The sequence below is a fragment of the Rhineura floridana genome, chromosome 2 (genome assembly GCF_030035675.1).
Source record: "Rhineura floridana isolate rRhiFlo1 chromosome 2, rRhiFlo1.hap2, whole genome shotgun sequence".
NCBI classification, from domain to species: Eukaryota; Metazoa; Chordata; class Lepidosauria; order Squamata; family Rhineuridae; genus Rhineura; species Rhineura floridana.
In genome coordinates this window covers 185,384,843-185,397,850 of record NC_084481.1, presented here as the reverse complement: position 1 = coordinate 185,397,850, position 13,008 = coordinate 185,384,843, and the positions used below count along the sequence as shown (strand labels likewise).

The 13,008-nt window shown below is 42.1% G+C and overlaps 1 protein-coding gene across 10 annotated transcripts in view; it reads right to left on the bottom strand.

Annotated features, from left to right (window-relative positions):
- The window catches only part of NPAS3 (neuronal PAS domain protein 3), a 1,108,131-nt gene that overhangs the window by 27,335 nt on the left and 1,067,788 nt on the right, over nt 1–13,008 (bottom strand). For all 10 annotated transcript variants that reach the window (XM_061611612.1, XM_061611611.1, XM_061611613.1 and 7 more), the window contains 2 exons: nt 10,968–11,161; nt 1,224–1,330 (listed from right to left, as the gene is read on the bottom strand). In XM_061611612.1, the coding sequence (XP_061467596.1) occupies nt 1,224–1,330; nt 10,968–11,161 (301 nt within the window). The remainder of the gene's footprint in view (nt 1–1,223; nt 1,331–10,967; nt 11,162–13,008) is intronic.

Genomic DNA, 13,008 nt, shown 5'->3' with positions numbered 1-13,008 from the left:
CCACACCACCTGCCAAAATTCTTTAAGACAGCTTTCCCCTCCAGATGTTTTGGACTACAACTCCCATCATTCCTAACGACTGGCCGTGCTGGCTGGGGGTGATGAGAATTGCAGAACAAAACATATGGAGTGCACCAGATTAAGGGAGGCTAATTGAAGACTGTTCGGAATTTTGTTCACCCCATTTTTGGACTTGCTAAAGGGAGTTGTGATGGCTGCTAGTATAAATGGTTTTTGAGAATGAACAGATAAATTCATGGAGAAGAAGTCTATCAACACCTGTTAGCTATGATAGTTAAAAATTAGGGCTGTTAACCAAATTAAAGGATTTTAACAGCACAATTTTATACATGCGTATTCAGAAGTAGGGATGGAATTGTCTGAAAATGTCAAGCTTATCTGCATAGATTTTTTTTGAATTCCTGTCTCATCTCTTGATGCGAAGTGAGGGGTTTTTTTAGGTTCCACTAAAAATATAAATAACTCTTGCATATTGGATGGGTTATAGTATGTATCATTATACACATTCTATGTAAAATATTATACATATATTATATGCATATACACACCAGGTTTCCTAAAGTAATCAGCACATAAACAGATAAACACAACAATGCATATAAATGTCTAAAAATACTTTTGTACTTATACTTATAAAATTATGCTGCAGACATATAGTAACATATGGAACTTGACTCTTTTATACATATTATATGTATAATATTCATATAGGTTTTCACTGTAAAGTTTGCAGCCCTTCTACAAACAGAACATCCAATATCAGAGGCAGTATACCACTTTTCTGTTGTTATTTTATTCCTTTTATGGGTTTGTTTGTTTGTTTTAATTGAGCAATGCAAATGGTTTGGAAGGGCAAGATTAAAGTTTTATAAATATATAAAATAATTAATGTTTACATAATAAAAGGAGAACACGCTATGGTTATACTGAATTACAAGAGATACTTCTTATTTCCACAGATTGGATTTCTGGTGACTTCACCTTTCACACATAAACATGTGTGACCACAAATTCGGTGACTGCAAAGGTAAATTCAGTGTAATTGAAACACTTGCTGGTAATAATAAATGATAGAAGAAAATATGCATTTCATATTTAAATCATTCCCAAAGTAAACAAAAAAGAAACAGTATTTGAACGTAAAGAATAGTTCAAGAAGAGTTGAAAGGCCAGATCATTTTGACAAGGCCAGAGGTACTTACAGTCTAAGTGACTGTGCCTGATCCCTTCCACATCTTCAGCATGAATGAAGTGGTAACATCTTTTCCCTACGATATCTACTGGGGTCAGATCCATGTAATCACTAATCCTATAAAGGAAAAAATAGAGCCTATAAATTGAGGCAATTATTTTTTTGAGGGGGTGGGAATACAGGAACAGTGCAATATTTTCTATCCTCATCCCAAATACTGGCCCTTGTGTATCTGCAGTGGTGGTTGATGGCTCCATGTCAGTGGGGCAGTGGAATCCACTCCAAACTTTCAAGGAGCTGAAGCACCTTGGACAGCTCCTTGAAAGTTTGCACTAAAACCCATAGTGGATCCCACTGCCCAAGTGACATGGAGCCCCCAGCCCCCACTGTGTATCTGCCTGCAAAGCCATTTTTGAAATGCCAGCTCTACATTATCCTCTTCCACTGACACAGACATTGGTATGCCCTCATCCTATGCTCTTATCTGCTGACACCGGAAATCCTGATTGGCTCTTTGAGTACGGGCATCTGAAGAAACGTCCAGCATACCATCAGATTGCTATTTTTGAGACACTAAGGTTGTGATATTTTGTTTGTTTTTGTTTTTAAAGGAAAGCTGCAAAAACTAGCCCATTAAAATAAATGCAAAGCCAGCTACTAATATAATTCCTTAAAATACAAAACTCCTCATTAAAAGAGCAAAATAATTCAAGGTTACGTAATAAAATGAGAACATGCTATGCTTATGCTAAATGATTAGAAACACCTTTCATTTCAACATATTGGCTTACTATTGGGTATATTCATGAAAAAAGCCAACTGTTTCCTGGCACAAAGTCCAAAACTGACATTTCAAGCGACATAATTTAAATGCTGAGACATACAGATGCCTGGGGGTGTTATCTTTTCTAGTCTTATTCAGCTGGGAGCGACGCTTTTACTCCTGGCTCTTTCAACTGGGACTTTGTGGTTTACTCCGCACAGAAACTTTTAAATCCTTTCAGTACCTGTTCCTGCTCTATGCTTTGCTCAGCCTCTCTCTATATGTGTGTGTCTCTGTCATTGATTGTCCAGATGTCAATGTCCTCAGGCATCAGTGGAAGAAAAAAAAACCCTCAAAATTGAAAATCATGTTGGGTGAATCAGCCTGGTCTACAGAAACATTTGAAATAGGTGCTCAACACTCTCTCTCTCTCTCTCTCTCTCTCTCTCTCTCTCTCTCTTCTTTAGAAGACATAATTCAATTTTATGCTTTAAATTCACAAATGTCTCTTTTAGGAGCCTTTTGCCATGAGCATCCCAAGGGAACACTTTGCAGGGTTGCTCCTTTGTGGCAGAGGTTTAATATTAGTTTAGATATAGAGCTATCATAGTAAAACAGGGTTCACACATACAGAGTGCAGAGATTACCGGCAGAGCTTTACTCCCTACAGTCACTCTGAGAAACAGAAAGAACTAGGTGTGATAAAAACATTGCAATGAATTACAAAACTATCTGTCAGGTTTTCACTATTTGGCAAAAACCATTTACCTAAATGAGAGAAGGTTTTTGTGTGTGTATATGACTGTTCACTCACATCATCTAGAACATCCTTTCCCAACCTTTAGGTCCCCAGATGTTGTTGAACTACAACTCCCATCAGCCCCAGCCAGCATGGACAATGGTCAGGAATGATGGGAATTGTAGTCCAACAACATCTGGGGACCCAAAGGTTGGGAAAGGCTGATCTAGAAGCTCTAGAAGCAGAAGAAACTATGAGAGGCTGATTCCTCTAGCCGCCTCCTCCAAAATGGAGAGCACACGCTTGATACAGATGGAAGTTCTCCATATTTTGATTAAGACGAAATTGTCTTAAGTCAATTGTCAGGTGTTTCACGATACGGAGGGATAGAATGTATGTCTCATCAAGCAGATGTGGAGCAGAGAAGCTGGAAAACACTCTCCCTATATGCATAGACACACCACAGTTTTGTTCCTTTTGTGTCTGTGGATCATTTGACATGGCTTGGACTGGAGACAGGGCATGTCTCTCTTTCCCATGTGACCTGGCATGGAAATGAGTTTTAAGGCAGATGGGAGTGAAAACTTGGCCACTTGATCAGATTACTTGTACCTGGTTGGTCAAAAGGGGGAAATGGGGAATGTAACAAGAAAAATGCTAATTAAGGGGGAAGGAAATTCACAAGTTACAGTCTTTAGTAAGCTTGTGGAACAATTAAGAGTAAAACAGCATAAGGAGAAGCTCACTGACTCTTAAAACAATTTCGATGTTGAAATTATGTAGCCAAGTGATCAGAAGCTTGAAGGGTTTTCATACAGGAGATGAATGTTATTTTAATAGGCTTCTATCTGATTATTAATATATTTTATTTCTGTTTTGCACATCGCTTTGAAGTTCTTCGGAATATAAAATAGAAACTATGGTGCTATAACATCTTTTTGAAAACTGGGATTCCTTGCTTGATGCATTTGCTGAATATGTAAGTACATAATCATGACCTCCCAAATTTTATTAATCCACTGCTATTTAGAACATTGTTTGTGTTCTTTAAACTTTCTATGGATGCAGAGGTGCGGCCAGCATCAAACTGGGAAGATGAAGACAATTCAGATTCCTCATTCTAGCCACTCAGCACAAAGAATCATGTAATGTGAGGTGGGGATAGAGGAAGCATTCAATTAAAGACTATCTCATAATGTATAAGAGACAGAACTACCATTGGCAACGTCAGTCCAACTTGAATGTGGATTTTACAACCTGCTCAATATAAGTTATATTCAACTAATTCCTACTCAGAGCCGACCCACTGAAATTAACAAACCTAAGTTTGTCATTGCTATTGGAGGTCGCTGATTCATAGGGATGCCATAAGTCATAATCGACTTGAAGGCACATAACAACAACGAAGTTAATTATGTCTATTAGCCTCAATGGGTGTACTCAGAGTAGGACTAGCACTGAATACCGCTCTATCTTTTATTGTAATGAAGCTAAGAATTCCAAAATCGGTGTACAGTGCTTGGTTCTCCCCTTGATCTTTTATAACATGACTGTGTGAAACTCCAATAAACTGAGCTCTAAAAACTGAAGAAATCATTTTAGCCTGACAAAGAAATGACAGCCAGGCAGGATTATACAGATGAAGGGGCAGGGGTATACAGCCAGAAACTGGCTTGCCAGGCATCATAGCTCAGTAGTAGTACCCATTTTCATGTTGAAGGTCCTTAGTTAAATTACCAGCATCTCCATTTAAAAGGATCAGGTTAACAGGTAATGGGAACCTCTGCCTGAGACCCTGGAGAATCACTGACAGCCAGAGCGACACTACTGGACTATTAGATGGGGAAATAATCTGACCTGGGCTGTTTCACACTGCACTTTATTCCGTTATTCTGATGATTTCTTACCTGGTAATTTGTGCATTATACTTGATTTTTCACAAGATGTACAAGCTAGTTCTGGAATTCTAGTGGAATACAGTGCAAATTTCATGCTAATTTTCGTGATAAAAAATACCAGAAATAATCTGTTTGCAAGCTTGGGAACCCAGAAAAGGCAGGGTTTCTTTGCTAGCTGCAGCCGCTCACTTGACAGGTATCCCAGCATGCAGTGTGTTCCCACCCTTTAGGTGCATGCTTTTTTTTCCCTGATGAAAATTGTACCGGCATTCCAGCATAGGTGCAGGGAGCAGCAGCATTTTCCACACACAGCCCTATTCTATACAACTAAAAAAAAAAGTCAGATGCTAAAGGGAGAGGGGTTGCATGGCAACGGGATGAGATCTTAGACCTCCTCCACTGTGGGGAACTACAGTATGCTTGTGTATAATGGGTGAGGGACAAAAACAAGATGTTCATTGAAGACGCTTGAAAGAAAGTTGCGCGAAATGCCAGTATATCGCCTGAAAAATCTACTGTTCCTTCATGCAACAGGTACTGGAGTGTGAAAGGATATTCAGATATTGGGACAGAAGCACTACCTTTTTAATCAGTTAAACTAACGCAATAAGCCCCATGTCTGTAAGCAGCAATGGTATATGGTAGTTTCCTATGTTAGTACCATTGTGTTCCATGGAACCAAGTAAATGGCTGCAATCACTTGATAGTATTGGGACCCCGGCTCTTCCCAGACCCTGAGGACATCAGGCAAGGGCAGGTTTATCCTGCACTCCAATGTTACATCCCTTTATTCCCCAGCCCCAACCCAGTTAGTAGTGGTCATTCAATCATATGAGAGAAAGTAAGTAAAGTGTAGCACTTGGGGGCATCATCATAGTGGGGACAAAAAATATTCCCATCCTTGATACTGAGGAACGGCCTTCACTGAGATCTCAGGGGAGAAGTATCCCTGCAAAGGATCTTATCATATATAGGACCTCTCTCCACCACACCTGCCAAATTGATTGGCATTTTTCTAGCAGGGAAATGAAAAGCAGAATTCATTATATTATTACATTGTTATCAATACACTGGAAATATTAATTCTGTACTCTAGGGTGCTTTAAGATGTCACTGTACCAACATGAATTAACCTGATCCAGTCTACAGAATGATGTGAAACTCTGTCAGCTATTCATTACATACAGAACTCCTGAGCACGCAATTACATTCAGCACAATGAGTACTACTGACTTGTCACCACTGATCTGGCTTGAGCACAGTATATTGTAATTTCCAAGTTCCATTTTATCCTTTGTGTGATAGGTGCAGTAACATGTGCAGAAAATTCATTTCTGAATTGCTGCACTAGTACTTTCAAGTCAATATGAAACTCTGGTTAGTTGCAGGTCGGAAATACTATATCAGTGCTCACACAACCACCCAAGTACACTGAACGTGCATTGCAGGGAGAGGGGGCAGAAGGTGTGGGGCTTTGCCATGACCACAGCCAACCATGTGAACAGACCGTATGCACATACAAACTGTACACATACTCAGACCCCCCCAAAGCAGGGGTCCCCTATTGTGTGGACAAGTCTATACACTTTGTATATAGTTACAGTGACTCACTGCATGTAGGTCAGGGCCAAGGCTTGTTGACATGATCCTGCTTCTGCCCGCCTCCTCATAAGCACTCACTGTGCATGGGTGGTCATGAGAACAGGGCTTATCTCAATGTCCTCCGTTTCTCTTTGCAGCTATAACTCAGCTTACTTAGAAGTGGGGAAAAGTGTTGCGTACACCGCACATGACCTCCAGAACTCATGGATTTCACTATGGACAAGAAGAGTACAGCTGTGAGAACACAGCAGAAGGAGGGAAATAGCCCTGAGTCACTTGACAACATATAAACCAGCTCTAATCTACTGCCCAAACAAAAAAATAAAAATCATCTTTTTATGTTGTACCTTTTACCTACTCATTCCTACCTTTCATGTATTCTTGCAATTCCTGTACTGCCAGCGTAACTAGCACTTTCCTTATGGCTTCTTTCCAACATTCCCATTGTTCAATTGTATTACTACTTCTTTCCACAACAAGGTGAAGCACAGATGCCTCTGCTGACCTACTGGGCCTGCTTCTTGAAAGTCCAGCAAAGCACCAACAGGTGCAGCTGTTCTGACTGGAAGCCTTATCATATATACTACAATGTTTTTTATATTTAAAATAAAGCCTTGTTGCAAAGAGAGCTACCTGATTAATATTTTGTAACTGATTATATTTATGCTGGTATTGTACTGCCAGTACCAAAAATGTCTTGAATCAACAGTACTTGTTAAAAAGACACAGAAATGATGCAGTGCTACAAACTTTACAAATGGTGTTATTGACCAACAATTTTAAAATGATCTAATACTGGGTTGCTGTCTCTCGAGACAGCTGAGGTCCCTGGTAAGTGCTACAAGGACTGGGACCACCTGCCTAACCCTGAATCCAGAGAGAGGCTGCAGTCAATCTTGCAGCCTCTTGCATCAGCTCCTGGCTGGGTCAGGGGGCATAGAAACTTGGCTGCCTTGAGGGTCGTCCCTTGGGACTCCCTAGGCAAGGGCACTACCCCCTTCTATTTTAAAAAAAACAATCTAGAGGAGGGTGTAAGGCGATTGTGTGGTTCCTGTGCTGGGTGCAGAGTGAGAGCCTGTGTAGTGAACTGAATGATAGGAGAAAGTTGCCAGATGCCTTCAAAGTGAGAGTCTGTCATTGGCAGAAGGCTGGCCCTCCCTGGATGTGAGACGGGGAAGGGGGAGTAGATTTGTCCTGTGTGAAAGATATTGAGTGGGTCTGAGTGTTCTCAACTTTCTCAGAAGCCTACTGAGATAATTGGTTAAGGTAGGTTTTGTTGGTGGGCTCTTGTTGGGTGTTTAGGAAGTGTCTTAGTAAGGTGGGAAATGGGTGATGCCACCCCAATTTCAGTGATCATGTGTAGAGGGAGGTATAGCCATGGGGAGGTGGTGAGCTACCATATAAGTTGAAGGCAAGGCTATCTACACCTTGTCCCTTTCTCCTGTTTCTCCCATGGACAGGTTCTTCATTGCTCATCTGCTGTGCCCACTGGCCTGTGTGTGCTGTTGTTTAACTCCAGATTGGTACACAATAAGACCACACTCATCCATGATTTGATCATGGATGAAGGTGCCAATTTGGTGTGCATTACTGAGGCCTGGGTGGGTGAGCTGGGAGGAGTTGATTTGACCCAGCTTTGCCCACCTGGATACGCGGTGCAATACCAGCACAGGTTGCAGGAGAGGAGGGGTTGCTATGGTCTACAGAATTTCCATCTCTGTCACTAGGAAACCACTGTGTCTTAGAGCTGGCTGTGAGGGCCTGCATGTGGTACATGGGCCAAGGAGACAGTAAACTAGGGTTGCTGTTGTTTGACTGAGCTGGCAGATGCTGTCTCAATAGTGGTATTGGAAGAGTCCAGAATGATAGTCCTGGGTGATTTCAGTGTTCATGCTGAGCCTGCCTCTATGCTCTGGCTCAGGACTTCATGTCCTCCATGACAACCATGGGGATGTCTCAAGTTGTCACCAGCCTAATGCATAGGGCAGGGCACACTCTTAACTTGTTTTTTGCTCCAGATGGAGGAAGGGGTGGTCTGAAGATTGGGGGGGGTAGATGCCACCCCATTGTCATGGTCAGACTACTTCCTGGTGAAATTTAGACTCACAGCTCTGATTGTACCCTGCAGGGATGGTGGACAGAGTGTGACCCTGTTATTCTTGATCTCTCAGAGGCTTTTGACACTACTGACCATGGTATCCTTGTGAACCAACTTAGTGAGATGGGTATCAGAGGAACTGTTTTACAGTGGTTCTGATCCTACCTCCAGGGTTGTTTTCAGATAATAGCATTGGGTGATTGTCTCTTGGCCCCCTGGCAGTTGTGCTATTGGGTGCCGCAGGGTACCATATTGTCCCCGATGCAGTCTACCATTTATATGAAACCCCTGGAAGCGGTCATCAGGAGATTTGGGGTGAGGTGTCAGCAGTATGCTGATGATACCCAGCTCTATTTCTCTGTAACATCTGAATCGATAGAGGCTGTGCAAGCCTTGGACCACTGTCTGGACTCGGTGGTGGGCTAGATGATGGCCAATAGTCCGAATTCTAGCAAGATGGAGGTGCTCTGGGTTGGTGGTTTCCAAATTCAGATAATTGGTCAGTTGCCTGCTTTGGATGGTGTCGTACTTGTACTGAAAGAGCAGGTTCGTAGTCTGGGGGTGCTCCTGGATACATTTTTGTCATTAGAGGCTCAGGTGACCTCAGTGGCTAGGATTCCCTTTTACCAGCTTTGGCTGGGAAGACAGCTGCGGCCGTTTCTGGACTGGGATAGCCTGACCACTGTTGTCCATGCACTGGTAACCTCCAGGTTGAATTACAATAATTACTATGTGGGGTTGCTCTTCAGGTTGGTCTGGAAGCTGCAGCTGGTGCAAAATGTGGTGGCACGGCTGCTCACTGGGGCAGGGTATCACCAACATGTCACCCCACTGTTGAAAGAATTGCACTGGCTGCCCATTGTCTACCAAGTTAAGTTCAAGGTTTTGGGTTTGGTATACAAAGCCCTATACAGCTTGGGACCAGGATACCTGAAATATCATCTTACCCCTTATATACCCAGTCAATCACTACTCTCTGCATGTGAGAGTGTCCTGCAGATACCATATTATCAGGAGGTCCATTCCCAGGGCCGGTTCCAAAGGGCGGCCAGGTTGGGCACTGGCCCGAGGGCCCCGCAGCTACAGGAGCCCCTGGGGGGCCCCTGAGGGGCCCTCCACTCCCCTTCTGCGATCCGTGGCATGAGCCGCACCGCGGATAACAAGACAAGAGCTCCCAACCCACCCGCCGCTGCCCACCACCCACCACCATCCCCCGGCTTCACCTACCTTTCTCTGCTGTTCTTCACGGCTGTGCGCACTGTGCGCACAGGGTTACCATCAATGAAGATGTCAGCCGAGGTTTCCATAAGAGACTGAAGCCTCTGCCACCATCTTGGTTGATGGCAGCAATGCGCATGCTGCATGCCATCAACCAAGATGGTGGGAGAGGCTTCAGTCCCTTACAGAAACCTCGGCCGCCATCTTGATTGACGGCAACCCTGTGCGCGCAGTGCGCATAGCCGTAAAGAACAGCAGAGAAAGGTAGGTGAAGCGGGGGGGATGGTAGCGGGGGGATGGTGGCAGGTGGCAGCAGCGGCGGGTGGCTCGGAAGCTCATCTTGCGATCCGCGGCACAGCTCATGCCACGGATCACGGAAGGGGAGCGGAGGGCCCGGGGCAGGCTGATGCCCAAGGGCCCTGGTATTCCTGGAGCCGGCCCTGTCCATTCCACACAACATAGGAAGTGGACCTTTGGTAAGTGGCACCTACACTTTGGAATTCCCTCTCCTTAAATATCAGACAGGAGCCATCTCTGCTATCTTTTCAGAAGCTACTGAAGATCTTCCTCTTTCAACAAGACTTTTAAGTATCCCAGTCTGCGTCTGTGTTGGAATTGCTGTTTAAGATATTTTTAAGCTTTTTAAAAATATGTTTTTTAAAGATATTTTGTCTTAATATGGTTTTAAAAGATGTTTTGTTTTAATATATTTTAATGTCTGTTTTTATGATGTTTTAGACTGTTTTTAGTGTTTTTGTTTGCCACCCTGGGCTCCTTTTGGGAGGAAAGGAGGGATATAAATTATAGTTGTTATTGTTCTTGTTTTGTTTTGTTGTTATTATTATTATTATTATTTAACAATAACAATAACAACAACAATAATAATACACAAGCCTTGAGAGAAAATTAAGGAAGACTTGAATGACTCACAGAGTCTCAGGAAAAGATGATCCATTGCTTCAGAAGTGCTCTTGGGAAAATACACCTGTCTCTGTCTGTGTGTTGTGTGAATAGATGCTGCAGATGGGGTGGGAAAGGGTGGATTCTGTTATTTTACTCATGCATTCATTGATGTACTCCCAGGAGTACCAGTATTCCATTGTGGGAACTACTGATCGAAAGGTTACCACAGTAGATTGCAGTCAGAAAAGCAACATTTAAATTTCAATCTCCCCCTCTCCTGTTTAACTCTGTAGGCAACTAGCAGTCAATGAATTTCCCACTCAGTTTTCAAAATCACAAAATTAGGTTCTCCTTTTTTGTGTACAACACTAGAAATCTGTTTGAAAGAAAAATACTTTTCCACATAGCTGTACAGCTGGCATCATCATCCTCACAGCAGAACAGTGCCCTCCAAAATGTATATTGTGGTAAAAGAACAAGGATATTTAGATGTGCAACACTGGAAAAACAAAAAAAAAGCCAAAATGCTGTACCTATTTTCACAGTAAATGATATTGAGGTCCATGTTTACTCGAGTAACAAACATGTGGCAGTCGATTCTGACTTCATTGATCGTAGGAGGGGGCAAAGCATGAGCAACAACTACAAGCCCCATGATTTGGCTAGGGACTGTCCGCCCATGGGACAGCGACACTCTCAGACGTAACCTTCCTGTTATATGAATCACCTGCAAAACAATAAACAGTAAAAGGAAATCTCAGTAAATGCATGATACAAATGTGAAAGCAATCCTTTTAAAGGACAGCATTATTATTTTAAAGAGCACTTAATTCTGCCAGAATTGTATTTAGCCATCGCCAGTATTAGTCTTAAGCTTATTGATATTGGCTGTCAACATGTCCTGAATGTTCTCATGCTAGGAAAGAAGAGAAGAAGAACATAATATCCAAATGCTGTACATTTATCAAATCTAAAATGCAAGCTGCCTTGGGTTATTGATCTTTTTATCTATTTATTTATTTGGGAAAGAACAAACTGGAACATGAAGGGATATAAGAAAGAGATCTCCACTTAAAGTGATGATGGAAGAAATGGAACACTAATTTTAAAACATTTGGGAATTAAATTATAAAACATGTATAGCAGTAATTCAGAAACATTTACAGACCAATATTTAACTGAACTACTGGCAATTGGTATCATAGAGGTGCTGTTTTGCATTCTTAGATATCTTTCTGATACAGGATACATGAGTCAGCAACAGATCAGCATGTTCAACAACTGCACCTTGTTGGGGCAACTCAGGTAGAGTCATTCATTGAGGTTCCATTCTCTCTTTACATACAGTTTTGTTACACGAATGAAAGTCATTCACTGAGGTTCCATTCTCTTTTTACGTATAGTTTTGTTTAATAGAGAACTTGGTTGTTTGATTTAATTGTTTCATAAGATGTAATTGCGTATTTTAACTTCTGTATTTCTATGTAAGTAGAAGTTTTGGCATAGCTGACACACAAATTTAATAAATAATAATAATTCTCACAAGCTGAATGCTAGACAGTTCCTGCTCCACTTGTTTTTAGGGCAGTCAATGGAAGTTTTTTGATGATCAGAAAAAAGGAGGTGGGTGGGAAACAATCCTATCATTTTTATTATTTACTCATTTATTATACATGCATCCACAGTGCATGCATGTAGAAAAAGAAGTCACACTGATGGAAAGACCACAAAGTGAAAGAAAGCCATGGTGGTACAATTTTCAAACACCATCAACAGTTGCAGGACACGTCACTTGCTGGATTGGGCCACCCTGCACTTTTCAGACCAGTCCAGATACAGGACAAAAAGTGACTAATGGGCAGCTGAGGACAATGGCTGCAGAACGTGGTGGCAGTGGCTGGAGAATTCCTGATGCATTAGTTTTATTGCCACTGCACCATTATGCCTTGCAGCATCACCTGATGGCAGAAGTATTTGCATGCCTGCAGGCCAGGAGAAAGAAGAGGAGGAGTAAAGGGGATTGGGTCCAAAACAACTGAATGAAGCAGTTGGAAGGATATATATTATTCTGGGGAGAGTTCTAGATGTGGAGCTTGTGTGTATGTGTGAATGACAGTGAAATGTGGCAAGGCGAGTTCTGGAAGGGGAGAGACAAATAGTGGCAAACAAGGACGCGCTGTTGGTTTTGCATAATGATTCTGCCATAGATCCGCAGCCTGGCCTTGAGGTAGTTGTTTATCTCTCAGACTTAAAGTCATGTGCCCCATTTTACACCTCGCTCAAGGTCAGTCAGTGAACCCGTGACAGAACCCTGAAGCACAAACAACAGTGACTTCTTCTAGAATGTCTTCTAAATTATATAAATGTATAGCAGTAAACTTAACAGTGTACTGTACATAGGTGTGATATTGTTGATGCTCTGTAATCTCATCTGCTTGTATCATCTGGAGCTCTACATTGATTTTGCTAGTGCCTACCTTACCCCTGCCTGACTAATAGCCAAAATGAATTAAAGTCTTACTGATTTGTTCCCTACCCAGTGAAAACCCAAACTATATCTTCAATATTAGGATT